At 44.7% G+C, this 25529-nt stretch overlaps 1 protein-coding gene across 1 annotated transcript in view; it reads left to right on the top strand.

The window, feature by feature from the left end:
* Window positions 1–10665: 10665 nt before the first annotated feature.
* The window catches only part of LOC130886980 (60S ribosomal protein L32-like), a 21792-nt gene continuing 6928 nt past the window's right edge, over window positions 10666–25529 (top strand). The window contains exon 1 of the mRNA XM_057789253.1: window positions 10666–10725. Coding sequence (XP_057645236.1) covers window positions 10666–10725 — 60 coding nt within the window. The remainder of the gene's footprint in view (window positions 10726–25529) is intronic.

Below are 25529 nucleotides of genomic sequence, written 5' to 3'. Positions count from 1 at the left end.
TGGTCCATTTTCCCAGCTGTGATGTGGGCGTCTGTGGAGCACTGTGTAATGCCTAGGTGGCTCCTCATGGGGAATGGCTTTATGTTCGATGGGGAGTTGGTGACATTCATTTCTTGATGCTGCTCCTCTTCCTGGATGCTCTTGAGACAACCCAGAGGCAGAGTCATGCGAGCTAGAGTCCCGGCTGTTCATGAGGACACGTACTCAGAACCAGGGACCAGCACACTTTGTTAGCAAAGGGTCAGGTGACAAGTGTCTTTAGCTTCCTGGTTTGGGGATCATATCTTAGCTACCTACCGTGGTAAATAGGTCAGCAGTCGACCCAATCCCCAAAGTCACAGAGCTTCCCACTGGAGTTCACAGTTTGAGCTCCCCATTTACGATGGTGGGTCCCAGACGGGCAGGTCATGCTTTGGTTGAGGTGTCTTTATCTTTGCATTAGTAAACCAGGTCCCATAATCATAGAACAAATTGTCATCAACACCCGCCCCCCACGCACACACATCTTTTCAATTTTTACTGTAAAGGAAAACTGGAGTATAATATATTTCCCTACTTGGAGGTAAGGGAAGTGTTTTGTATTTTAAAAACCAACAAAAATAGAGCAATGTCTTTCGTTGTACTGAGAATGGAGCCCAGAGCCTCTTCCTGTGATCGTGTGCCCATGCTTCACACTCCCCAGGCCTGCAGACATGTTTACATCAATGCAGGTGTCCCCAAAGCAGTCCAGTGGCCCGGAGCCACAGCCACAGGCAACTGTCAGCTGCCCCCCCTCCCAGTGCTGGGAACCGTACTCTGGTCCTCTGAAAAAGCAGTGTGCATGGGCTCTCAACTGATGAGCCATCTCTCCTGCCCCATGTATTTTTAATAGAGAAATGCAGATTCGTGTAGGGACATAGCCCCACCCATTGGGGGCGTGTTCGCCTCGGGCTAATGTTTACTGATAAATCTGCCGGGCGTGAGCCCAGCAGCCCTTTTCTTTTGCTCCGCTTTTCCGGTACACCGCGGAAACCTATTTCACATGCTCACTTTCTAGTCTTTCATTATATGTTAGACATATTTGACGTGGACTTTTGGGTTCAGAAGAGAGCATGTTCTGTTAAATTGCCTCTTGCAACAGCTGTGAGTAGAATAATGGTAATCATGGGAATTTCTAAATTTAACAAACGTGGCGAAGGCATGGGGAAAAATACTCATGCAAGCATTTGAAAAATCGATTCTTGCAATTATCAGCTTAAATACTTGACCCAAGAAGAGCACATTTAAGTCGAGTCATAAAGCAAATGATTTCATTTTCCAATGAGTACTGGGGAAATAAGCGTTCTCTTTGGTGACTCTGTTTGCTTGGTGTGTGTTCCTGAGTTTACAGCATTGTCACATGGTAGCTGGAGGCAGTGCCATTGGCTGTGATGGCCATGCTTCTCGGTGGCTTTGAAATAAAAAAATATCTCTTTGATGAAAGATTGAGAAGCCACATTGATACCCAGTGTGGTGACACTAGGGGTTCCACGTGGCCAGGCTTGGGGTGCCATGATAGTGACCCTCTGCCAGCTATAGGAGTCACTAGGTCACTAGGTCACAAGATACAGCAGCTCGACTCACATGTTTATCTTTCGGAATCACTGTGTGGCTGGGGTGTTGTGGTAAAACACTTGCGTGCAGTTCACAAGGGCTGCTCCCTAGCACTGCCAGAACACCAAATAAATCAACTAAAATAAACGTAGCAAAGAAGGCACATCCGACCATCTCCCGGACTTTATGCAACAACTGTGAAAATGCTAAGGGAGGACCGGAGCAGAGGCGGAGCAGGGCCACATGGTGCCCGGTTACCAACATCTACTTCTCCCTACATATTCCCACCTCTCTCCCTTTGCCCGCTCCCTCGTGCCTCTTGAGATCCTGACTACAGATTCTCAGCCCTCTCCTAAGCCTCGACTCTGAGAATTAGAACACAGAAAATCATTGGAGTTAAGGAGTCAGAGCATGAAGTAGGAAGAGAAGTGCACTGTAACACACTCCCTGTGGGGAAAAAATGGTTGTTTGCTCCTTTTCTGGCTGGCTAGGTCCCCGTCAGCTCGCACCATGTACACAATGATGTGTGTGTGGATATATCCGCATGTGTTTATGTGTGTGGTACATGTGTGTGCATGCACACAAATGCATGCATTTGTGTATGTGTGTGCATGCATGCATGTATGGGTATGTGTGCACATGTGTGTATATTCATGTATGGGGGTATGTGTGTGTACATGTATAAACCAATTTTTATGGTCAAAAGTATCTGCTTTCCCTACGTGCATCATATTTCATCTTCCAGTTGGAGGAAATATTAATAGTTTCTTAAACAGGAAACAAATAAGATTTAAAATAAAAGAAAGAAAGACCTTTTCAGGGTCAGCTATTTTTCTCATTTCAGCACGCACACTACTGTACATGTGGTGGTACTTACTAAATGCTTCTAATTAAGTGAAATGCTTTTGCTAATTCTGAATCTTCATTTACTGTAATTGTGGACCTAAACACTCCCAGTAGGATTCCTTCTGAGGCAGTTTTCAATCCACTGTGATTGCGCACATGGTGGCTGCGAGAAGAACCTTTCATTCCCTAGCCACGTGGGCTTATGCGCAAGCTGTTAAGTGCAGTCTCCCCCTTCCTTTCTGGCTCGCCCTCTGCCTCTGTCTCTGGTGTCAGTTTTTGATGTATCGAATAAACCATCCCCTTCCACCATAAACATAAAGGATCAATTTGGTCCGGAGGCCCCCATGCACATGCATACACGGCCCGTTGAGCATTGGGCATCAACCCCATGTGTCCCTTTTGTTTGTGAAGACTCATGGGAAATGAGTGCTCTGACCTTTAGGACAGGTAAACACTGTCAGTCACACAAGTGCCTTTCTTGCAGGTGCCTCTACTATTCATGATTCCCGAGCCTAGAACTCTCCCCCCCATGGGAGAATAAAGTCTGATGCTCAGTTTCCCTCTAGCTTTAGAGCAAGCTTGACATCTAGGAGTTGATGACCTTGGATGCAAGAAAAGTCCTTCAAAAGAGGTGGCCGGTGTCAGCTGTGACAAGTCCATCTTGTGATGAAAGATTATACTCTTAAGGCACAGTGACTCATCCCAAAGCAATGGGCACAACGGGAAATGGAAGGGACAGCATGTTCAGTGACTCCCACCAGTGGGGATGGGAACGATTCTCAGAAGCTGGAAGGCAGTGGGAACCTGGAGGTGTGGCAGAAGGAAGCAATAGTGTGTCAGTGACCTACGACAGCTCAGTGCCACCCAACTCACATCTTCAGGGACAGACACAAACATAACAAACACAACAACTCAACTATTCTGAACGGGCAATAGTTGGGGTGGTTTTACTTCATTTTGAGTCTATAGTATTCACATTTTCTGCAAGAAATACTCATAAGAAAGCTGTGAAAAGCAACATAAAACTTCAGAGTTTTAAAAGGAGTAACATTGGTTACGACCAAAAACTAAGGAATTGATGGAAAGGAAATAGACCTTCTAGATGCTGGTCTCTCTATTATGAACATTGCATTCATAAATTAATTAGTATTGCAAATCAATGGGAGATGGAAAAATGGCTCAATAACCATTTCTGATAAGATTCATTACCTACTGGCTCGAAAGAGAAGGCAGAATCCTCAGCTCGAAGATAGTGTCCATGTAGATAGAAGATCAAAGGTGAAAAGTGGGGAGCCGAAGTGATGGATCAGTGCAGAAGCACCATGCCCTGTGAGTGTGAGACCCTGCCTTCAATCCTCAGCACCTGTGCAATGGCTGGGACCTGTAGTATACACCTGAACCCCTGTCCTGTGAAAGCAGAGACAAGAGCACTCGGCCTCACTTCCCGACCAGCCCAGCCAAAGCAGCAAACTTTGGTTCTGTGTTAGATTCTGTCCCCAAAATAAGATGAGAAACAACTGGGAGCAACACCTAATGTCAAGCTGTGGCTTTTGCACGTGTGCCTACCTATGCATACGCACGTGTGCCTACCTATGCATACGCACGTGCACATATGACACAGACATGAGGATTAAACTTGAGAAGGGATCTTACACCGAAAACGAAGCAAACATTTGATGGGCAGAGAAATAGAGAACTGTATTTTAAATAGACAGAGGCATAGAAGAGGCATCCCACACAAGCAGCTATCCTCTGCTTCAAATCCTGCCAGGAGATCACACAGAAAGCACAATGTTTGCAAGCAAAGTCGGTGCCTATTTTAATCTACAATACAGAAAAGGGCTCACTCTTTACATAGTTTTCAAAGGCTGCTACTGTTCATTAAGATAAAAATGGTTCAGTGGCAAAGTGGGGAAAAGACATCAACAGGCAACACACTATAAAGCCATAGCCGAAGGCAGTGAGCAAATGACTCAGGCCTCAATACTCTGTCTCTGTGTTCCAGGAAAATGGGCTGAGAGCTGAGTGTGCTGAGGTAACCGTGCTCAGGAGGTTGCAGATAAATATATGGTCAAACTGGGAGCAGAAAACTTGCTTCTCAAAGCTAGTTGGGGCAATGTTCAAAAGCCCTGTGAAGGATTTTCTCACTCCTACACGGCAGAAGTATAGATGCATTACCCATAATGCATCTGCAGTATGAAAGGCCATAGTTCTAAGTAAGACAGTAAAAATAGCATGAACTGTAACCCAACTAGGAGGCGGAATAGCCTGCAGCTCTTACAAGATGCTTCTCACAAATCCGTGTAAAGATACCCATCACTGTATTACATGAGTCTAGATTTTTAAAAACGTATTCAACCTGGGTATATACATCAATCTTTGTGGGGTATCTTTTAATGATGTGGCCATGTGTATTATTTCTTTCTAACTCCATCTCAATCTAAATGTAGAGACACAGCTACCAGAGATGAGCTGTGTTTCACCAGAAGAACTTGTCCTGCAGAGCATCCTACAAGGTGCTCAGAGGCTGGCTGTCCCAGCTAGCTCTGTGCTGTGACAAGCTTGTGTGCTTGAAGACTAACTGCACAGGCAAAGGCCAAGGCTTCTCTGCCAAGTTCACGAGTGTCTGGAATAAGAATCAGCTCCTTCCAATAAGGGCAGCTTGGGAAATGAGGAAACTCACACCACAGGGAACACTGGGCTTGAGTAAGATGGAGACAGTTGGTACACAGAAGAGAGAACAAAATAGCGTTCTCCTGTACTGTGGGCAGGATCAGAGTCCTGAGTCTCATTTAGTGGGTAGAAGCCATACTGTGAACTTGCTAAGCCATGACTGTTATTGCCATGTTTACTCTGCCTACTTTCATACGCTATACCAGATTTAAAGTTTGTGTGCACCCGTGTGTGTCCTTTTGCTTGACTGTGCTTGTGTGAGCATGTACAGGACAGGGAATAGCTTAGCTAGCAGTTCTCAGAGGTGGCCCACCTGGATTTTTGAGGAAAGTTCTCTCAGTTGCTTGGAGCTCACCAGTTAGCCTAAGCTGGTTGGCTGTGAGTCCCAAGGGTCCAATTTATATTGGGCTCCTCAGGGATGAGATTACAAGTGTGTACTATTATACCCAACTTTATTTTTTTAATGCGCTATTTGGGGATTGAACTCAGGTCTTTGTGCTTATACGATAAACACATTACCAGCTGAAGTTTATCTGCAGCCCACGCTAGCTCTGGCTTTAGCCATGGAGCAGCATGGGAACTGATTCTTACAGATGCGGCTGAAACTCCTTGAGACACGGCCAGTTCCTCACCTCTGTGTGCTGAAGGAACAGAGAAGGAAGTAGGATATATGCCCAGTGTCAATAAACAAACAAACAAAAACACATCTGTATGTATAGGCTGCATATTGAGTCCCTGGAATTTGTAAAGAAGAAAAGTCGCTCGCTCATGCCTATAATAATTATTTATATTGGACAATAATTTACTCTTGTTCCTAATCTGTTTTTGTTTTCTATAGAAGACACACAGTGTTTTAAGATTTTATTTATTTATTTGTTTATTTTGTTTTTTCAAGACAGGGTTTCTCTATAGCTTTGGAACCTGTCCCGGAAAGAGATCTTGTATACCAGGCTGTCCTTAAACTCACAGAGATCCACCTGCCTCTGCCTCTAGAGTACTGGGATTAAGGGTGTGCACCACCACCACCCAGCAAGACTTTCTAATCCTCCAGTCACACTGTTAACCGACGATAATGACTGTTTACCACCTGGTGTTTAGGCATCCCATTCTGTGCTGAGACCTGCCCCCTGTGAGCTGCTCAGACAGCAATGCCATCTAAAACACAGTTATGATTTGAGCTCTATTGCTTCTCCTACCTTTTAGGTAATACTATTGCATTTCAGGTTAAATAATTCTCCCCCAAGTCACATGCATGGGCCACTTGAGCAGAAGCTCATTCCAGGTTCACGCTATATGACAGAATTGCCCTGGAATTCTCCTTTGACCATGATTTCATGCCAGCCAGTGAACATATTCCTGTGCTGACCACACAGGGTCATCTTCTCAGTACTTCCCACCCCAGCCACAATCCCCAAGCCAGTATATTGGCACATCCTCTTCTCCTTTGAATGGATCTGTTCTTGTTACATGTGGGCCAGGTGCCAAATGGAGTGAGAAGAGGCCTTAGGCAATTCTGGAAAGGTCTGCTGATCAGATTTGCCTGACTGATATGCTTATGGGCGAAAAAAAAATAAAAATGAAACACTGGAATTCCAAAGGACTGAGCTATGCAAAGGACTAGGACCCTTCTCTGGTCACGGAGCCGGGTTGGAGATTTTACCCGCCTGTGACTTTAGTTCTTTCTCTGTGGTTACGTTGTAGGGATTTTTTTCTAGCTCATCACTTGTGTTTGACCCATCTCTCCTGAAAATAAACACAAACCTGCAGCTATTTTGTCTCATGGAAATGTTTGCTTTTCTTTATTATTTTAAGTGTCATTAAATTTAGTGTAACAAAGGTGTATTTCTATTTATCATATTTTCATTACACCTACATTATAAGGCATAGTTAGAAAGTCTGTCCTTATCCTTAGGCCATAATGGAAGCCACTCATGTTTCCTTCTGTGGTTTTAGGGTGTTATTTTTACATATAACTTCCTGATCCATTTCTAGTATAGTCTTGTGTATGGGGAGAAAAATACAGACCTAAACTTATCTTCTGTGGAAGGCTACATGATGGCCAAGAGTCACTGATTATACAAAGAAAAACCTCTGGATGGTGGTGGCAGTGTGCACCTTTAATCTCAGCACTCTGGGGGCAGAGACAGATGGCAGATCTCTGAGTTTGCAGCCAGGAATAAGTGTTACGATTTTCTCTTAGCATCATTCCCACATCTTCTCCTTCGATTGTTCTCTATAAAGGTAGTTTTACTATTTACTATATGCCTTTCTACTTTGGATGTCCAGGGAGAATTGTGACTTCCAGAATTAAAATGATATTAAAGGTATTGAACAGATGAGATTGCTTGGTGGGTTAAGAGCTTGCCAGTTAAACATGCAGCCAGAAGTTCCAATCCCCAGAACCTCAGAAGAATCTGGGCACATCTGTCACCCCAGTGCTTTCATGGGGAAAAGAGAGTCAGAAACACCCTGAAGTTCAGATGCTCTTCCCTGACTGTCTGTGTTGTCCTCTGCTGTGCTGTGCACCTGTCTCTTTCTGATAAGCTTAGGTTTCCAGAAGGTAGCATTCAGAGGCCCACCATCTGGACACCGTAATGTCCCTGCAGATCAATTCTGAATCTAAGGACATGAACTCAACTATATTCATAGCAGCATTATTTGTAATAGCAGTAGCAAGAACCTACAAACAACCTAGATGCCCCTCAGTTGAAGAATGGATAAAGAAAATGTGGTATATTTATACAATAGAGTATTACTTAGCGGTTAAAAATAATAATAAGATCTTGAAATTTGCAGGCAAATGGATGGATCTAGAAAAAAACATATTGAGTGAGGTAACCCAGAACCAGAAAGACAAATATAATATGTATGCACTCATAAGTGGCTTCTAGACATAAAGCAAAGAAAAATTCAGCCTACAGTTTACAACCCCAGACAACCTACAACAAAGAGGACCCTAAGAGAAACATACATGGATCTACATAGGAAGGAGAAAAAGACAAGATCTCCTGAGTAAATTGAGAATGTGGGGGTCATGGGAGAAGGGAGCGGGGAAGAAAGGAGTAAAGTGGAGAAAATGTATAACTCAATAGAAAAAAGGAAGGAAGGAAGGAGGGAGGGAGGGAGGGAGGGAGGGAGGAAGGAAGGAAGGAAGGAAGGAAGGAAGGAAGGAAGGAAGAAAGAAAGAAAGAAAGAAAGAAAGAAAGAAAGAAAGAAAGAAAGAAAGAAAGAAAGACTTCTGTTGGGGTTCTGATTACAGTAAATGTCAAGATGAAGCCAAGGAAAACTGAGACAGATAATTCTTCTAGAAAGAACATCTCACGGGGCAGTAAGCCCACCAGTCACAAACCGAAGGAAGAGTCAGATGAACTCAGTAGAATGAATGACTTCTAAAGGTAAAAGAGAGAAACCTGCCTTGCACAACAGGAATGGACAGCAACTTATGAGTTACACATTTTCTTGTGGTATTGTTCTACCAAAGATTTGCAGACACACAAGTGCATATATGGAATCAATGTCTATGCCATACCTCTTCTTGGTTTAGTCAAACAACAAACTGACTTTTATATTTGTATTCTGTTGAGCTAACTGCATATTTTAAACATCAACATAGGATACATTTATTTCATATCTATGACCTTTGTGCTGGCAGTTTTATGTCAATTTCACACAATCTAGAGTCATTTGAGAGGGACTTAGAAAATACCCCCCAGCAGACTGGCCTGTGGTGCATTTTCTTGATTGACTGCTGATGTGAGAGAGTCCAGCTCTCTATGAACAGTGCCCCCTCTTGGTTGGAGTGGTCCTGGGTGGTATGAGCAAGCAAGCTGAGCAAACCAGCAAGCAGCATTCCTCATGGCTTCTGCTTCAGCTCCTGCCTCCAGGCTCCTGCCTTGACTTCTCTCAGTGAGGGATTGCTACCTGGAAGTGTAAAATGAAAGAAGCTTTTCCTCCCTAAGCTGCTTTTGGTCGTGGTGTTTTATGGCAGCAATAGAAATTCTGAGACACTGATGCTTTCTACTTCACACTAAGTCACCAGGACAGACTCTAGTGGGAGAATGCCTCCAGTCCTTCAACACAGCTTCTGAACAACAAAATATAAACGGAATAATTCGTATTTCAGGGAAAATACCCTTCCTGCTTTTGAGTGACTACAGGGGATCTTTATTTGAAGTTGATAAAAAAAAAAGTTGAATGTTCACGTACTGACAGAGGAGCAAACGTGAGTCAATCTGTGTAGGGGCAGCTGAGCTACATCTGTTTCCCCAGCCAAGCCAAGTTTTCAGTTCAGTGATCCTTGTCTCTTAGCCACATCTCCAGCCCCAGCTAACTGGAACCACAGAGTCTTAGCATACATTATCAGACAGTTCTGATAGAGTCCTCGCGGGATGCTCAGCCTTCACTCGGCAACTTCAGAGGCTAGGCCTGCACTATCTGCATTTCTCTCAGCATTATTATCTCCCAGGCTCCCACAGAATAGTACTGAGCTCTGAACAACTAATGGCTTTTCTACCCCAAAGTTGAAATGCCACCACAATTCTTCCAAACATGCATGGTCAGATCTGTCAGAGCAGTATCTCGTGAGTAAGGTACCAATTTCCTGTCTTACTTAGGGTTTCTATTGCTGTAACACTGTGACCAGAAGCAACTTGGAAAGGAAAGGAGTTTAATTCCTTTTACAGCCCCTAGGCCATTATCCAGGGACATTAGGATAGGAACTCAAAGCACAAACATAGAGGTAGGAACTGCTACAGAGGCCATGAAGGAGTGTTACTTACTGGTTTGCTCTTCAATGTTTGCTCAGCTTACATTCTTATACAAATCAGGAGGATCCACCTGGGAGTAGCACAACCCACCCCCTTGATTGGCTGGGTCAACTTACATCAATCATTAATCAAGAAAATGTACTACAGACTTGTCTACAAGCAATATAATGGAGTCATTCTCTCTCAGTTTTTTTTTTCTTTTAAGACGCAGTTTCTCTGTGTATACCTGACTGACTCAGAACCCACTCTGTAGATGAGGCTGGCCTCTAACTCCAAGATCTACCTCTATCCTGCAGAGTGCTGGAGATAAAGTTGTGTGACACCATGCCCCGTCGGGAGGCATTTTCTCGGTTGATGTTTGTGTTCTCAAGTATGTACCAAGTTGACAAGAAACAGCCAGCATGACTCTTGAATATGCAAGCTTGTGAGATGTCATTTCTTCCCAGTGCTCACAAACAAAAGAAGAGACTCTTAGCCCACAGAACCAAATGATTCGGCCTGGGCACCTCTGAGAATGAACTGAATAGCCAGTGGCAATGAGGGTGAAGCTCTAGGTTCCCGGCCAGCGCCCCAGCCTCACCACACACCCATCTCCTCCTTTGTGCCCACTACTAGGTATAGCCTACACCATTCCTTTGCTAAAACAACCCCTATGTGTTTTCCCCTGGATCCTCTCTGTTCATTTACCTGAGCTCAGGATATACAGGGGAGTGCAGGTTACCTTTTTGTGATAGCCACCACCTTCTAATAAGCCTACAGAGTCTGTGTGACTAGCATCCAAATGCTCTCCTCCACTCTAGTCGGTGACATGGGGAAGATGGAACGCTGTGCGAGCTTCTCATCACTGTCCCTCTTCAACGAGGACATGGTAACTACTCAGCTAATAGTCACGGAATAAGTGAATGAATGAATTGATGCTCCTACCAGCTCTTGGGAAATTACCTTTGGAAAGTAATTTTCTCTCTCGCCGCTTTTGTTTCTCCATCTGTAACAGGAAAGCAAAAGTGTACAATGTTCAAAATCTATTTCCTAAGTAGGTAAAGTAAGGTAAACCGATTAATAAGGCCAAGGCACAGAGACAGAGTATATCATATAAGACTGACCTGCTTGGTTTTATAGTCAGGGCTTCCTTGTTTGTGTTTCCTTCACATCAGTGTTGATCTGAGGAAGATAATGTACAGCAATGTTAGTCCTGAAACCTGGTGAATGTGCATACCAAATCTACTGAATCAAACCTGAAAATAGAGTGTCAAGATTGAACAGGGAGTTCACACTCTCAAGGTAAACACTCAGGCTGCACACGGGAGTCCACACTATGAAGTCAGGGTCTAGGCTGCACACGGGAGTCCACACGGAAGTAAGGGTCTAGGCTGCACACAGGAGTCCACACTGAAGTCAGAGCCTAGGTAGCACACAGGGAGTCCACACTGTGAAGTCAGGGACCAGGCTGGACACGGGGAGTCCACACTGAAGTCAGACTCTAGGTAGCACATAGAGAGTCCACACTGTGAAGTCAGGGACCAGGCTGCACACAGGGAGTCCACACTGTGAAGTCAGGGACCAGGTTGCACACGGGAGTCCACGCTGTGAAGTCAGGGACAAGGCTGCACACGGGGAGTCCACAGTGAGATCAGAGTCCAGGCTTCACACAGAAAGTCCACACTGAAGTCAGAGTCTAGGCTGCACATAAGCGATCCTCACTGGGAAAGAGAAGAGTCCAAGCTGCACATGGGGCATCTACACAGCGAGAGCAAAGAGTCCAGGCTGGCATGGGGTGTGCACACTGTACAAACAGACCTTCCAGGACATACACTGGAAGCCCAGACAGCTTTCTGAGCTCTGACTCCTGCAGCCACAGGGTCTCTGTGTTTGGCGCAGCACAACTCGGCTCTTTGGCTCTGCATGCATTGTATCTCCTGATGAAGTCTAGGTTTACCTTCAGCATCTCAGCCTCCTGCTGGACAGACTGTTCCCCTGCCACCCTAAGCTCCCACCAAGCTTTACAATCAGGGGCCTATTCTCCTACCATGTGCATCTCTTCCCCCATGCCAGCCCAAGAGTCTGCCCTCAGACACTGTGTGATCTGTTCTGATGATGGATGGGCTCTGGTCCATTCCCGGTGTTGCGCTAGAAGTTGGGATGCTATGCCAACTACCCACATGAGCCCAAATTGCTTAATAGTTCAACTTTCCTTTTTCTTTTACTGTCGAGATTGTCCAGTTTTCATGATTTTGTTTGGCTTGTTGTTTGTTTTTGGAACTCTTAAAGTTAGCTTGGAGGAATGAGACAAAATTTGGGAGAAATCCATATATACTAGCTAATTTTTAAGACCAGGCATTTGCTCCCAAATTCCATGGTCTTTTCCCAGTCTTTTTTCTCTAATCTAGGGCATTCTGTTCTCAAAGGCATGGGTTTTTAAGCTGTACCCATGTGCTGTTTTAAAAGAGAAAAATTATTTCAGTCTTTAAAGTTCTTCGCTTTATGTGTTCCTGAGACTGACTAGTCTGCAGCTTTTGGTTTGCAGTGATTGCTGAATATTCATAAGATTCTGTCTGCTTACTGGATAATTATATCACATTAATATGGTATGGATAAATAAAAGTAGTAATTATGCTTTTATCCTGTTCTGTTTGACAGTTTACAGTTTGCTTGTTTCAAGAATAAAAGGAAATTGCCACATTTGAAACAATATTATTTCATTTCTAAATGAGGAGGAACACTCCCCCTTCATGCAGACAGGTTACAACAGAGGGGATTCTGCCCCTTCCTAGCCAACATAAAGACGCCATGCGTGCTCCGTACTGCTGACTACTACAAAGACCACGCTAGGTGAGGCCTTAAGAAGTTCAGGAAAGGAACACCTCCCTAGTCGAACCCACGGCTTCCCTTGGAAGCTCTCAGGTAGTAGTAGCCAAGAGAAAAAGCAGGGGGCTGGAGAGATGGCTCAGTGGTTAAGAACATTGCCTGCTCTTCCAAAGGTCCTGAGTTCAATTCCCAGCAACCACATGGTGGCTCACAACCATCTGTAATGAAGTCTGGTGCCCTCTTCTGGCCTGCAGACATACACACAGACAGAATATTGTATACATAATAAATAAATATTTAAAAAAATAAGAGAAAAAGCAAACATGGTCTGAGAGGGGAGGGAACTAGCCATTCTTCCTTATCAAGGTTTGGAGAAGACAATACTCACCAGTGATTACTCCATACGGATGGCTAAAATTCTCAGGAAAGGTTTTTTGTTTTGGAAGTGAGAACTTTAACAGCTTCAAAGCAAAGACAATCAGCTGACTTGAGTAATAGCACCTGGCCAGAATCTCAGCACTCAGCAGGCTGAGGCAAAAGGATCTCAAAGTCATCCACAGTGAGACATCTTCATGGAAATATTTTCATGGAGAGAGAAGTAAGGGAGAGAGAGAGAGAGAGAGAGAGAGAGAGAGAGAGAGAGAGAGAGAGAGAGAGAGAGAGAGAATCTTTGAGAATTTGAGAGCAGGCCAGTGTGTCCATCTGCCTCTCACATGTGAATATGCCCGTGATGTCTTTAAACACGAATGTGCATGAAAATATGAGAGAGCCGAGGTCATTATTCCTTCTTCAGAAAGCTCAGCTGCTTTCCTAAGTAGTTTGTTCCTAAAGCAAATCAACAGGGTGATTTTAACAAGGCAGGAAATCGGCATCCTAGATGAGTCCCTGGGAGAAGGCTCCACGTTGCCTTATTCCCAGGACATGGTGTCCGGCCTGTGAAATTCTACTTCACCTAGGAAAAAGATGACCCAAATCATAAGCGCGCTAATGCTCGGTGGCGGCACTCGAAGCATACTTGTAAATGGCTCGATATCGATATGAGAGGAGAGAACGAGTGCCGTTTCCCCGTGGAGCAGCCCAGGCTCAATGCTGTTTAGGCACTTTCATCAATTTTCTGGATGATAGGAAGGAGAGCAAGTTCATTAAGTGCACAGGGCACCCGGGCTGGGAGCTGCAGATAACACCAAAGAGAACGGGCCGGGTTTAATCAGGACCCTGAAATCTAACTCAATGCTGGTCAGGGGAGAAGGAGACCCAGCACTGATGGTCGGCCTGCACTTCCTGGGTGGGCAAGGGTTCCCTGTGGTCTTGTCCTTGCGGCAGGTACCCAGACGCCCCAGTTATCCCACCAAGAGATAACTAGTGGGGGCTAAAGACCAGCCAGGGGACATCCAGGTAGGTGTCTCCTGCTGTGTTTTACCTCTGAGGCTCTGTGCTGAATCGATGTGAAATTTGATGGAAAAGGACCTGGACCTTACGCTGAGAACAAAAGTGACCCACTGCAAGTGTTTGGTAATTGGAAGGGAAGGGGGTTGGTAAAAGGACTTGGAAAATGATGAAAATCCACACCGAAACTGTTCTGCAATCTGAACAAGGGAATGGTAACTAGCAACATGCAGCCACCATGAAAACGGGATGACGTGTGCGTGTTTTGGTTTTGTTGATCAGTGTGTTGTGCTCATTGCTGTCGGAATTTTCTTCTCCACAGTGAAGGATACACTGTTTCCCAAGGTCTGTTCTCCGCTATAGAAGAGACACTGTTTTCCAGGATCTGATCCCCAGCTGAGGGATCACAGGCACATTTTGGACGCCCCTTGTCTATGTTTTGGAGGGTGCAGGCTCCTAAGCTGGGGCTGCCTGACTCTTCCACCATCCTGCCACCCTCTAAAGAGGTGACACACCAGGGCTTAACGAGCTGAAAGGGATTCCGTAGAGAGCAACAGAAACGATTAAAGACTCGGAAAATAGGAGCTATGAAGGAAGATTAAAGGATCTACGCTCACTTAGCCTGAAGCAGGGAGCTGACCTAATAGCGTCTTCAGGATGTGAAGGGCTATCGTGTGGAGGAGGGGACCAGCTGCTCCCTCTCCTAGAAGAGGGGGCAGAGAGGAAGCAGGCTTAGGCTTCGATGGGGAGGGTTAAGAAGTGTTGGAGAGCTTCCTTCAGGGAGGGCTAGTAGCTGAGGTGTTGAGGGCTTACCCTCCTCCAGGGTGACCACTCTGGAGAGGCCCCATCCTGTCAGACACAGATTGTGGTGGCTCATATGCCACCGTAAAATGTCACATCCTGCGTTAGTGTCTTCGCTGGTTATTGGCTCGATTCTTTGAAAGTGTCTGTGCATTCTGAGGTTGATAGGAAGAGCAGCAGACGCTGGCCACAACTAACAGAGGTACAGCCACTGTCCAGATACCAGAGAAGGCGTGGCTGGGGTGACCATCAAAGAGTCACCTGGAAACGCTTCCAAAGGAAGTAGGGTTGGGATTCACTCTAGCCTTGAGTCGAACTTCTTCCTTACTGATGTTTGTTTGGTAAGAAGGGCGTTGAGTGTGTGACTGAGCGTGTGTGCTTGTGTGCGCGTGAGTGTGAGCCGTTGAGAGGCTGCCCCCCCCCACAGGAATATTTCAGATTTCTAGACTCTGAATTGTTACCAGCTATTTCTCTGGTATAATTTCCATTAATCTTAGGCACAAATAACTTCCATGCCTATCCAAGGGTCTGAGAGAAGAGATGTCTGAATGGTTGTCCGGGAGATACATGCTTTTACAGGCTGGGTTTGCCACAGTATGACTCTGTTTCCATGGGGAAACCATTTATTTCCCTTGCTAGACCCACAACTGGTGGCAATGTTCACAGTGAATGTGTCTTGTCCTGTGAACAGGAACAAGCTTCCCATCCCCCCATGGGTGTGTCCACCTTCAACAGAGAAGAAAGGCAGTGAAATAAGACACAGGTACTTATTCTTTTATTGGAATGTGGGAGAAGCTTTTAATTAAATAAGACTGCCGTCATCAAACACTTTGAAACCCTGAACTTACACACTGCACTTTGATCTCTCGTCCTGACATCATGTTTCAGCTGTGCGAAAGTCCTCAGCGTGCCGTTGTCATTCTGCAGTCTTCCTCTCTTTACAAACTCCATTTCTTCGTTCCTTCCTGGGGAACTGTATCAATCTTCAGTCCCAGCCCCTTTTCAGTCATCAAGGAAGCCAGCTATCCATTTACAGACCTACGTAGGGCTTCCTGAAATTGCTCAAATGATCAAGTATTTCTCCTACGGAGCTGTGCATGGCGAGGCCATGCTTTCCCAGAGCTGCATCCCTACTGTCTAAAGGAGCCGCCGTCACACAGAAACTCAGATAATGGGGAACAGATTAAGGCAGTGGGAAGGTTTAGAGACAGGATGAAGGAAAGAAAGGGATGGACAGAAGGACAGACAGTGAAAGAAGAGAGAGAGAAGTGGGTGGGTAGGGATGGATGGCGGGGGCAAAGAGTGTTCAAACTATGCATTGGTGGTTAGGATGGGTGGTGGAAGATGGATGGGGTGGATGACGGTGAAGAAATGGATGATGGCAGAGGGATGGAACAGTGAATAGTCCTGAGTTCTGTGTAGCGAGGCCTATCTGGGCCAAATATTTCTTCATGAAGTCTTGTCTCCCACCCTGAGTGATGCCGTGTACTGAATCACCTGAGCCGGTCCATGGCAACAGGTTGACTGCATTGCAACTGTTTATCTCACTTAATTTTGGAAGAAATGTGCTTTCGTATCAATTAGATCTTTCCATCTCTCACATCAGCACCGACGTCAGGTTCTTGGAGCCCACTGTGGGGTCCTAAGTGGCAACAGGAGCTGAGCGGAGAAGGGAGCTTTGTTAGCTGGCCGGTGTGTTGCACTCTTGGGGCCACAGTCGCGGATTGCCTAAGGCAATTGAATTTTGACACCTGATGGTAATTTTGAGCTTTTATGAGCCTTGGGAAGGAGGGCATTCTGGGATGTAATTTTGTATGTATATATCATGAACAGGAATCAAGGTATTTTTTATAAACCATTAAGAACAGTATGCATTTGTATTTCTTATGCCTTTTTTAAGACACAAAAGAAGAGTTCTTTTCATCCTCAATATGGGTTTTTAGAAATAAATCAACTTTAAAAGGTTAACAAAAATTTCGAAACGGTTCTTTTCTCTTAGAAGTTCAAGTTGATACAATCTCAATTCCATCAAAATGTGATTCTTCCTGGCAAATTTTATAGACAGCCGCTCTCCCCTCCCTGTTCCCTTTCAGCCCGTGAATGGCTTCTTTCAGGGGAGAAGGTTGCTGTGCAAACATCCCTGTGCAGTAACAAAGGTGTGCCAGCGACACGGCTCCTCCTTTAGATGTGGACAGCAGCCCATCTAATGCTGTTTGAGTAGTCTGCCATTAAAGTAATTGTGATGAACGGCACTACAAAAGACCTCTTCTCTAAGAACACCACCAAATCAGGAATAGCACTACTCTTAGGAGATTATCTGTTAGCAGATAAAAAACATTTAAGGTTAAAAACAAACCTGTTCCATGTTCCTTCTATCCAACAATAGATTTTTATATAGCAGATTTGTGTTATCCTCACTCTGACATTGCCTGGGAGTCGTCAACTATGACTGCCATCATGAAATGCTGATAGTTTTGATAAATAGCAATAGTGTCATGTAAAGCTCTTTAAAAGCTCACTTGGGAGTGGAGTAACAATAAACACGATTGTAGATTTTGGGTTAGGATTGCTTCTCATTTACCTGAGTATTTACTTAATACAACAAATAGCAGATATGTATATTATATATATTTGATACATAATAAATATCAGATATGCATATAATATATATTATATGTATAATATATTTCACTGTTGATTCTCTTGGAGTCAATGTTATATGAGACATTAAAGAAATTTAGGTCTGGATAAAGAGATTACTATATCATATTTTTATATAATTTTGAGAACAGAATGTGTTCACCATGTGTCTCACAAGTATAAAGAATCATCTCTGTACTGGAAGCATGTCTACCTTGCCCCAAGTGGCGTGATACATGTTACATGAGAGGAGACCGCTTTGTGCTCATCTTACCTGGTGGTGACTGCTGTCCCCTCTCCACTCAGATCTCCTCTGCCCTCGGTTGGGAACACCAGCCCTGAACACATGGGACAACAGGCCACCTGCTGCCCCTTGGCTCTTACCTCTCTTTTTTCCCTGCGATTAATCTACAGGAGGAGCATTTTCATTGCAGCCTCATCCAGGTTCTGCAAGAAGATGGATGTGTGCACGGAGTATCAGCAAGGGCCACTGGTGGCAGGATGTGTGCATGGAGTGTCAGCAAGGGCCACTGGTGGCAGGATGTGTGCACAGAGTGTCAGCAAGGGCCACCGGTGGCAGGTAGGGAGGTGAGGGCAGTAGAGCCCTCTAACTTTCTAAAAGCTAATAAATAAATGACTATTGTTTCCTCAAACACGCATATGCTTACCCTAATGTAAACACTGTACAATGTTCTCGATTGCTGAAATACCACGGAACAAGATAGGCTATACACAGTTTTTATATATCAGACAAAAATGCACATAAAATGAAAAATATCAGAATGGCCTTTACAAAACAAATGAACGTATACAACCTAATTTTTTTTTTAAGGAGTAAAACCAAGAGGCTTTCCTCCTTCCCAGAACCCTTTCCTCTGTACCCCAAATCACTGGTTTCCCTTCCAGCTTCTCCCTTCTACCAAACCCCTGTTGCTAAGCAGGATGGCTACCTCCTACTGTGAGCAAATTGGCTAGCTCTTGCTCTGCCCAAAACTTGCTATCTATGGCATGTGGCACTCACCCACTTTAGGATTCCCCGTTCCCATTCTGCCTCCATCCTTCGTATATGGGGTTATGGAGGCTAGGGCCCTGGGCTACATCCAAACAGCACAGGGGCCGTCTGCTAGCCTTCTCCCTCACACTGGAGCACTTAAATGTCTATGAAACATACTGCTGAGTTAAAAAAAAAATCTGGGTGGGGAAACCAGCATGAAAGGAAAAGAGGTTAGAGTCCGGTGATGCCCTGAGGGCACCCCATTCCTCTGACACGCCACCCTCATTCTGCCCTTGCCTAGCCTGCACCCAGCTTCCTGCCGAGCATAGGGTGTGTGCTAAAGAGAAATCCCTGCTGGATCTTTGGCTGTACTCTGTCTTCATTTTCCTCCTCCTTGTGATGTTCACTGCAAACACAGCCTGCCATTTGGTTTATGGCCTGTGATACAAGATCTGGAGGCAGGTGCACACTCACCCAAACTCAGGCTTTTGCTTCATGAGAAGCCAGGGAGTACTTTTTGGCCATCTGATCGATGACAGGTTTGTTAAACAAAGAATGTGTACGGGTTTACGGAGGTGGGAAGACGTTTGTGACTTGGGACCTCCCACCACTTGTGCCAGAGTTGGCTCTTGTCTTCTTCCTGTGAGTAAGAATTCCTCACAGTGGGAATAAATTTAAGAAACGGGCAAGCCAGTTCCTTCACTGTCTGCAGTCTCCACAGTGAGGGTGCAGGCCTACATCAGGGATGCTGAGACCCAAAGAGTCACACTAACATGAGAATGACTTCTCCAGCCCCTGTAGCAGCCACTCCATGGGAGCAGGTGTAAGCCCCAGAAGCTTCCAGGGAGGGCCAGCATCCTCATCAACAACACCTGAGCCACGACTGGGCCATCACCAGCCTCCTGCTCCCTTTCAGGACTGTGAGTATTCTGTCCCAACAAATATCCTTCCTGTAACAAACATGGAGTATCCTCAGCATCAGCTCCTGGTACTGCCTGTCCCTCACCACAGCTCTGTGCCTATAGCACCCGATTGCTGATGGTAGGAGATTTTGTATGTATAGTTGATCAGATTTGGGGTGCCAAGAGCTAGGGATGGTATTGAGACCTGATGAAATATGCTAATTAACAAAGTTAAATGTCAAATAATTAGAAAAAAATTAAACAATGTGGTAAAAGTCTTTCTTTAAATAAAATTGGCAATCCAAAGATGCAAAAGATGATCGTAGCTGTGGGCTGGTAATGTTTAGCAACTGGTTTTCCAAAAACACAAAAACCCAATGTGCAGTGTTTGCCAGTCTCCTACCGAGGCTGGTTTCAAGCTAACCACTTGATGTCAACTGGCTCACAAAATTCCTGAAAATGTAACATTTGGCTCCCTTGCCCTGGCAAGTGCCAGCTCCAGCATGCATCAAACCACCATGGAGCATGTCTTGTGAGGTTCCAAGAGAATAGCACATTTCAATTTATCTTCATCTCCATCGGAATGCAACCAGGAGAGTGGCTGGGAAATGTGGAGCCAGGGTATAACTGTTCCAGCCTGTGGTATCCATGCCACGTCACCAGCCCAGGGTATCCAGGTCACATCACCAGCCCTAGGTACTAGGGACTAAGTAATCCTTGTTGTACTTAGCTTTGCAGGAATAAATACCACATAAGATGTTGATCTCCAGGGTGAGCACTTTGTTTAAAGAAGAGGAACATGAGAGAGAAGTCAAAGAGGCAAGGGAGGCTAATCCCCAGTGTCTGCCATCACTAGCCATCCAGCAGTGATTGGAACTAGAGAAGGGAGTGGCGAGGAAAACCTCCACTGTGTACAAATCCTGATATGGTGCTCAGGTGGAAAGGGTCACCTAAAGAGCTTTGTTTATTTGTGAGTGTGTGTGCGCATCTCTGTGTATGACTGTGTAAGTATAGGTGTCTGCGTGTGTCTATGTGTGAGTGTATGTGTCTGTATGTGTGTGTTTGTGTGTGTGTCTGTGTGTGTTTGAATGTGTGACTGTGTGTGAGTGTGTTTGTGTGTATATCTGTGTGTGTTTGTGTGTATGTCTGTGTGTGAGCGTGTGTCTGTGTGTATGTTTGAGCATATGTGTCTGTGTGTGAGTTTTTGAGTGTGTGTGTCCTATGTGTGAGTATATGAAGATCTCTGTGTGTGTTTTTCTGTGTGTTTCTATGTGTGAGCATATGTATCTGTGTGTATTTATATATGTGTGTTTGTCTGTGTGTGTCTATGTGTGAGTATGTGTGTGTTTATGTGTGTATGTCTATGTGTGAGCATGTGGCTGTGTGTGTGCATATGTGCTTCTGGTGCACTGACTTGTGCATGCCAGTGTAGAAGTCAGGTGAGGTTAACCTCAGGCTCGCTCTTTATTACTTTTTAGCCTTACTACTTTAGACAGGGTCTTTCACAGAACATGAGAGCTTGCAGTTTCAGTTAGACAGTCTAACTAGCCCTGGGATCACAGACACACATAACCACGGCTGCCTTTTTCATGGGTGCTGGAGATCTGAAGTCAAATCCTCATAGGTGACTAGCAAGCATCTCGCCCACTAAGCCATCTTCCCAGCCCAAGACCTTTAGAGCAGTCTGAGAGGGGCGATGGCTTGAAGAGGCACAGAAACCCAACTTCTATTGGCTGGTGTGGGAAGAGAGCCATCCCTAGGGCACCAGGGTTCATTCACAGTTCTGCTCAGACCACTCCTTGGGATTGAGATATAGCCACAGCACTCAAGGCAGAGCAGCGGGAACTCGGGCTCCTGCTCACGCAGAATCCTAGTGAGGCAGGCTAACCCCATTCAGTTCCAGTGACCCAATCAACTCCCTTCTCTGCTTTCCTTCTCTCTGCTTACTTCTTTTTGTTATGTTTCCCTTGTTTTTCCCTGTGGGGCTCTTCTTATTACTGTTCCTCCGTCATTACCTTCTGTTCCTCTTGCACATTGCCATTTTATCTCCTTATTCCCATCTTCTTGATCCCTAGGTAAAGCACTAATTATCATTTATATGCTGATGACTCAACGGCTTTATCTATAGCCCAGAATTCACTCTCTAGCTCTAGACACATTGTGATAACTGTCTGTGTGCAGGCCACTTCATGTATGTTTCTCATAGTCCCCAAAGTCAGGAAGAGAAGAGTTAATCAAGACCCTCTATGCTATGCACTGATGGCTTCCTGGCTTCTTGGCACCAGGAAACTCGAAAATCCTGTTCTTGGCCTAATAAAGAATGAATCACCCAGTGCCGCCTGTCTCACTGGCTCGCCCACCTGAGGTCCTGCACAGGCTGAAATAAGAGACAAGGTACCACCCACAGGAAGCTCCTGGAGTATCTGGACTCCCCAGGAAGGATTCTAAAAGTATTTCTTTAACTTTTATCTGTATATGTATAAACCTGAGTGTGTGTTTGCACACCTTGTGTACACAGGAGCCCACAGAGGAAAGCAGAATTCCCAGGAACTGGAATTACAGAGAGATAGGAGCTTACATGTAGTTGATAGGAACCCAAACCGGGTCATCTGCAAAATCAGTGAGCACTCTTAACCTCTGCGCCATCCCTCCAGCCCGCTCCAGCAAGAATCCTAAGAAACCTCCATAGAAACAATCCAGAATTCACCCTGAAACAAATGATAGAAATTAAACTATTTCAGCAAAGGGGTCTGGGGAAACAGCTCAGTGGGTGAGAGTGCTTGCTCTGCAAGTGTGAGGACCTGAGTTCAATACACGGCACACACAGAAAGACAGGGCAGGGCTGCAAATGTCTTTAGCCCAAGCGGTGGTGTGTGGAGACAGGTGATGCTCATTAACGAACTGTCCTTCCTGATATTTGTGTTCACTGAGTGACTCTCTCTCAAGGGAATAAACCATAGACAGAGAAGACACCTGGCATCCTCATTCTCTGCCCCCACATGCATAGGGACACACATTCAACATATATGTACATGCACAGAGGCATGATTTCAGCATGCATGTGCATGCAATGCACACACACACACAGCAGCAGCAAAATATTTAAAGTTTTGTCTTTAAAAGCAACCAAAGGGAAATCACAGAATTAAAAATTGAAATCACTAAAAGTGAAATCACACTAAAAGAGCTCTAGAATGATGCTGATGATGAAGGATGGAGCTGGTGATGCTGAGGGTGGATCAGAAGGATTTGCACCATCATAACAATAGAGAGAAAGCAGAATGAAAGGAACTGAGACAGCTCTAATGTCCCAAAGGGCACAATGAATGACTCATGTTTTGCAATAGCTACCCAAGAAGCAAAGCCGGCAGTGAAGCTGAAGGTGTGGAGGGCTATGGCTAAAAACATTGCAAGGATTGATTGACACAAACACAGGTCAGAAAGGCTGGATCCTCCCAGAGAAGATGCCCAGTAAAGCTAAGCCAAGAGCCTCTTGCTTGACATCCCAGATGTTCAGGGAAAGCCTTGAACTCAGCTGTAAGAAAGGTGTAGGATCTGCTTCACTCTGACCTACGTGACAGCAGGGTCTCATCCCAAACTCACAGTCTGCTAGAGGACTGGGGACCATTCTTTGGTGATAACATGACAATAAAGACACTCTTAGATAAGGACAGCAGAGGGCAAGGGTGTTGGGAGCTCTTCTTTTTTTTAAGACTTTATTTTTAGTTTCAATGTGTGCATGTGTCTGTGTGTCTGTGAGCAGGTTTGGCCAGAAGATAATGTTAAATGCCGGAGTTGCAGGTGATTGTGAGCTACTTCATGTGGGTACTGGGAACTGAACTCTGGTCCTCAGCAAGAGAGATTTACACTCTTGACCACCAAGCCATCTCTCTAGCCCTAGTAGTTCTTCCTAAAGAATGGTTTAAGGGGAAAGTAAATGTTCAAAGAAATAATCTCGGTGTTAGGACAAGGAAGGCCAGAAGAAGCAAGGGTGGAGGTGTGGGTAAGCACAGACAGTCTCTTTCCCAGGAAGGTCCTAAACCCTCAGTGAAAGGTAGTGTACCTGCAGAGATGAAATCCCACAATGGAGTGCCATGGGTACCACTAAGAACATATTCAAAGCAGTGCAATTAAAACCATCGCAAACAGGTGTGGTGGTTAATTTTTGTCAACTTGACAGAAACCTAGACAGAACCCAAAGAGGGAATCTTAACGAGGAATCACATCCTTCAGAGGAGCCTGTGGGCATGTCTGTGGAGCATTGTCTTGATTGCTAATTGATTGATGTAAGAGGGCCCAGTCCACTGTGGGCGGCACCATCCCTAGGTCCTGGGCTGCATAAAAAAGATAGCGGAGCCAGCCAGGGGAAGCAAACTGGTGAGCAATGTTCCTCCACGTCCTTGCTTGGTGTCTGACTCCAGATTCCCACCTTCGTTTCCCTTGATGATAAATCTTAACTTTCAAGACAAATAAAGCCCCGTGCACCTCCAGCTCTTGATTGCGCTGTTTATTGCGGCAAACTAGGACAGTAAGAAAACACAGTTCAAATCCCTGATAGAGCGCGAGCAGCACTGAGGGCGGCAAAATGAAATTAAACGGAGTCCCAGAAAGAGAGTACAATACAAACAAATAAAATGGCAGAGTTGAGGCTTAAGAAAAAAATCAATAGCTATCTATACTGTAAGTAGCAGAAACAGGACCAGTTAAGACACAGCTATGCCCCCTGAGTATCACAAAACAAACAAAACAATGGCAGAAACACAACAGCGTGCTCTCGCAAGAAACATCAGATTGTAACAAAGACAACTTCAAACTAAAGTCGCGGAAACTAATGCACCATGCCAGCAAGCAAATATCCACGTAAGGCATGGCCGTATTAAAATAAGGAAAAGTAGGTTTTAAAATGAAAACACATGAGCCTGAGGAAACACCCCAGTGCACAGACGTAATGATCTTTGCTATGTGTGCAATGGAAGATCTCAAGGAATTTGCCCATACTCATAGACTTCATAACTGAATTTACTGTGGCTACAGAATGTAAAATCCACAAGAGCATCCGTTTCAGACACCGCCAGTATGTGCATGAGACTGAAACAGAACAATTGTCATATATAATTATTCTAAAGAAAATAAAATAGTTCCGTGTAAATATAATACAAAGTCTGAATGCTGAAAATTATCAAATTCTCGTGAGACAAACCCAAAATCAGGACAAATGGATGAAAGCCATATGTTCATGGGTTGGAAGCCTCAACACAGGAAAAAGTTCAATTATCCCAAAAGTATTCTGAAGGTATCATATAATTACCATCACTGTCTCAGGTGGCTCATGGATACAAGTAATTCATTTCCATTTTCCATGGCAAGCGCAGGACCTTCAAGAGCTGAAACCATCAGAGATTCAGGACAATAGAGTCTTTTTAACAGGATGGTGCTGAACACAGAAGTGAAAAAGCAGACTTACAAATGTGCCCATGAGGATGCTGATGAGGGGCAGAATAATTCGTGTGAGGAAATTTGTCAACACATGGGACAGGAAGAGAAAAACTCAAAAAAAAATCACCTTCAAACTAAATGTCTTACTCGAAAAAATAAAACCCAATAGCTGCAAAGGGATCATAATTTTATGTAAATCATACAAACATTAAACACAAAAATCAATGAAGACCATCCCCTGCATAGGACTAGTCTGTAGACATGAGCGCTAGAGCTAACCCATAGAGGATAAGAGCAGTCTGTTGGGCTTTGTCCACTTGATAACCTGCGTCCCCATAAGGACCTTGTTAAAGGGACAAGAAGTCTAGGGCAGGTGGGAAGCAAAGCAACTGCTGGCTAAACATGAAAACTTTGAAGTCTGAGGCTTGCAAAAGGGACCACCTGGTGAGAGGATGCACCCAAGCAGATCTCCCCAGAGGGAATACAAATGTAGGTCACTAATCTGCTTCATATTGCTAAATAAAACATCATATGTATTAGTAAACTACTGATTTTATATTCTTTATATAAAATCATGTGCAAATATCAAATTATATTATATTGTAATTATTTATTTTATTTAATTTTATAAAAATAGTGATAAACAAATTCCAGGTATGCACCCTTGTGCAAAGAAGCACTGGGGAAGAGTCTGGAGAAGATTTGAGT

This window comes from Chionomys nivalis, chromosome 14 (genome assembly GCF_950005125.1).
Source record: "Chionomys nivalis chromosome 14, mChiNiv1.1, whole genome shotgun sequence".
In the NCBI taxonomy this organism is placed as follows: Eukaryota; Metazoa; Chordata; class Mammalia; order Rodentia; family Cricetidae; genus Chionomys; species Chionomys nivalis.
Note: the sequence above shows the minus strand (reverse complement) of the source record. Positions and strands in the feature narration are given on the sequence as shown.